This window comes from Poecilia formosa, unplaced genomic scaffold, assembly GCF_000485575.1.
Source record: "Poecilia formosa unplaced genomic scaffold, Poecilia_formosa-5.1.2 Scaffold420, whole genome shotgun sequence".
Classification (NCBI taxonomy): domain Eukaryota; kingdom Metazoa; phylum Chordata; class Actinopteri; order Cyprinodontiformes; family Poeciliidae; genus Poecilia; species Poecilia formosa.
Genome location: NW_006800359.1, coordinates 283,610 through 286,402, shown reverse-complemented (window position 1 = coordinate 286,402; position 2,793 = coordinate 283,610). Strand labels below are relative to the sequence as shown.

Sequence of the window (2,793 nt, the reverse complement as noted above, 5' to 3'; positions counted from 1 at the left end):
AAGGCGGGGCTACGTCCACCCAGGCATTTTGCACAGCTGAATGATTGCCATAGAGATTAAAGGATTTCTCAAATAGGCAGTAAAGAATCAATCCAGAAAAGTGGATTTTACATGATACTGGCCCTTTAAGCTGCTGGGAAGCTCCAACTTGGTCTCACCTCCTTCTCCAGCTCCTCCCCAGCCTCCAGGTGCTCGTCTCCCCTCAGCAGCCGCAGCTTCTCCAGCTGCCGGCTCTGCATCCGGCCCGGCAGGAAGAAGTTCAGGGGGAACATCATGTGCTCGGCGTACCAGCGTCGGGTCACCTCCACGAAGTTCTTCGGCTCCACCCAGAAGGTGTAGATCTGCAGGAGGAAGTCCGACCCGCAGGCTGGTGAGCAGGTTCAGGACGGGACGCAGGGTTCAGGGGGAAACGATCCGTCTTACCAGCGCCGGCATGAGCTTCTCCTCCAGCAGAGAGATGAAGGCCAGGCTGTCAGCACCTTCTTTAGCAGACAGGTCGAAGTCTGCGTTGAATTTCTGAGGAAACACAAACCAGGAGGGTTTTCAGACACTGCAGATGCTAATTTGCTTATGCTATAATCTGAGATGTCTGAGCTGTAAACTTTCACTTTTTTAATAAGTTTGTCCTGATTTATTTTAGAATAGCCGCTTAATAAAAAGCATTTTAACTCATTTAAATGTACAAATCATCAAACCTTTTTTACACAAAACAAAGACATTTATTATTTTTCACCTTAAAAAATAATAAGTGTTATTATTATTTATTTGCATTAATGTATTTCTGATGCTGTGTAAAATGAGTTTGTTGGTTTGGACAAATATCGTCCAAACCAACAACCTAACTTTAACTTATAAACACTTCGGCATTACATACTCCATCTTGGATTTTTCTGCTTCCTCCGTTTTGTTTTTCAGAGTAAACAAAAACGGTCACAAAATAACTACCAGAGGAAGCTCTAAATTGTTTTTACAAAAACAGTTAATGCAGTATAATTTACACAATCTTCAACAAAGTGTATTATTACATATGAACATAAAACATAAAAATATAGCAGAGTCAACCCAAAATACACTAGCAGTCCGCTGCTAAGCTAGCGCCTATCGGAACAACTAGCATGAAATGCTAACGCAGTAGAATGGTTATTTCACTCTCAAAACATCGTCTACAAAAGACTGGTTGGTGGAATGCCAAATACTCTATGATAAAAACTTTAGAGGAATTTCTTCAATGTATTTGATGGACGTTATTAGCCGAACACTAATAAAAAAGTGCTTGTCCACTTCTTCATGTATATGAGGCGGCATATTAAAAGATACACCGCCACCTTTTGGTGTAACTCGATATTACAGATCAATTCAATACACGTTCACCCCCTTTTACTTCTGTTAATTTATTGACAATTTCATTAGTTTGTTACTTGTTGGATTCACGTTGAGGTGCATTTAAAGATATAAACTTTAATAAAAGAAACTGTCTGATTCTTATTCTTATTCTTCTTAACCTTTATGTTCCCAGAATAAATAAAACCCATTTAGATTAAAAGCCTATTTTTTCTGATTCTCATGTAAACTAAAGGAGACAGGCTGAAGTAGAGGGTTCTGGAGAAGTTCAGCTGTGATGGCTGCAGCTTCACTCAGTTCTGGTTCTGGTCCAGTCTGAAGCTCTGCAAGTGTGTTTTACTGGGTGTTGGAGAGTTTACAGGTCTGCAGATTCTAGTTAGACCCATTTCATTTTCCTTCACTACCGTGAGGACATGAAGTTATTCTGAAATTAAGGTGAAAAGAACCTGATAAGGAGAAAGAACCACCAAAGATCAGCGTTGGGATGAAGAAGAAGTCAGGAGCTGTGGTTGGAAACCATGATGACGGAGACAAACAAGCAGCAGAAACGTGACTGACGGGGTTTAAAAGCTGCAGCTGAGCGTGAAAACCGCAGTTTGCTCCTCCTGCAGCTCCTGTGGTTTCTGGACAACCTACCACATCGAGGGAGCCCCAGAGCATGCTGGGTAATGTCTTCCAGCTGCTGCTGATCCCAGCTGAAGCCAGAGGTTTGGCTGATAACCGTAGATGACGTAACTCCAAGTGTTACTACAGATAAAAAGCACCAGTTTCACTGGCAGATTTCCACTTAAAACCAGGAAAAATATCCTGTTAGAAGTGAAAAACTGTCAGTGGAGGAAGACTTTTTAAAAATACTTATTAAATGATTATTGACACAAAACAAGCTCCTTTATCTTGCTGAAATGTTACTTGTTAGTTTTGTATTTTTTCAAGTGTAGATATTTGCACTAGGAAGTAGACAAAAATACTTGGTAAGGTTTTGTGTTGTTGTAGTGAGATTATTTTGCTTCTTTTCTAAAATCTCTGCAAATTATAATTAAAAATAAAAGATGCAAATGAGCGACTGGCTGGATTTCCTGTTCAGTCCACAAAGTTTCACATTAAAGGCATCTGGTCTCTCTCATGTTTTAAATCTTAAAAAATGTCATTTTTGCAAAAGTCGTGTCAACAACCGTAAATCCAGGTGAAATTTACCTGAACTACTTATTAAAAAACAATAAATCATAATTATTTTCTTTGGTTAGACGTTCACCTGTTTCCTGAGGTGGATGATGATGTCAGAGGGGCGGGACAGAGTCTCGTTCTGATTGGTCCTCAGAGCAGGAAGAGAGCCTGGTGAAACCATGGGAAGCAGTAAAGCGTGAGAAGTTTTGGATGATTTTTTCCCTGGGAGTGAAGCGGAGCTTCAACGATCTGACTCACCGCCGGGACTCCGCCAGGGGCTGCAGATCT

General features: G+C 40.9%; 1 protein-coding gene across 1 annotated transcript in view; it reads right to left on the bottom strand.

Moving 5' to 3' along the window:
• The window catches only part of mtx1a (metaxin 1a), a 10,477-nt gene that overhangs the window by 4,730 nt on the left and 2,954 nt on the right, over positions 1–2,793 (bottom strand). Inside the window, exons 3-6 of the mRNA XM_007576922.2 lie at positions 2,764–2,791; positions 2,594–2,673; positions 424–516; positions 159–341 (exon numbers count right to left, since the gene is read on the bottom strand). Of these exons, the coding sequence (XP_007576984.2) occupies positions 159–341; positions 424–516; positions 2,594–2,673; positions 2,764–2,791 (384 nt within the window). The remainder of the gene's footprint in view (positions 1–158; positions 342–423; positions 517–2,593; positions 2,674–2,763; positions 2,792–2,793) is intronic.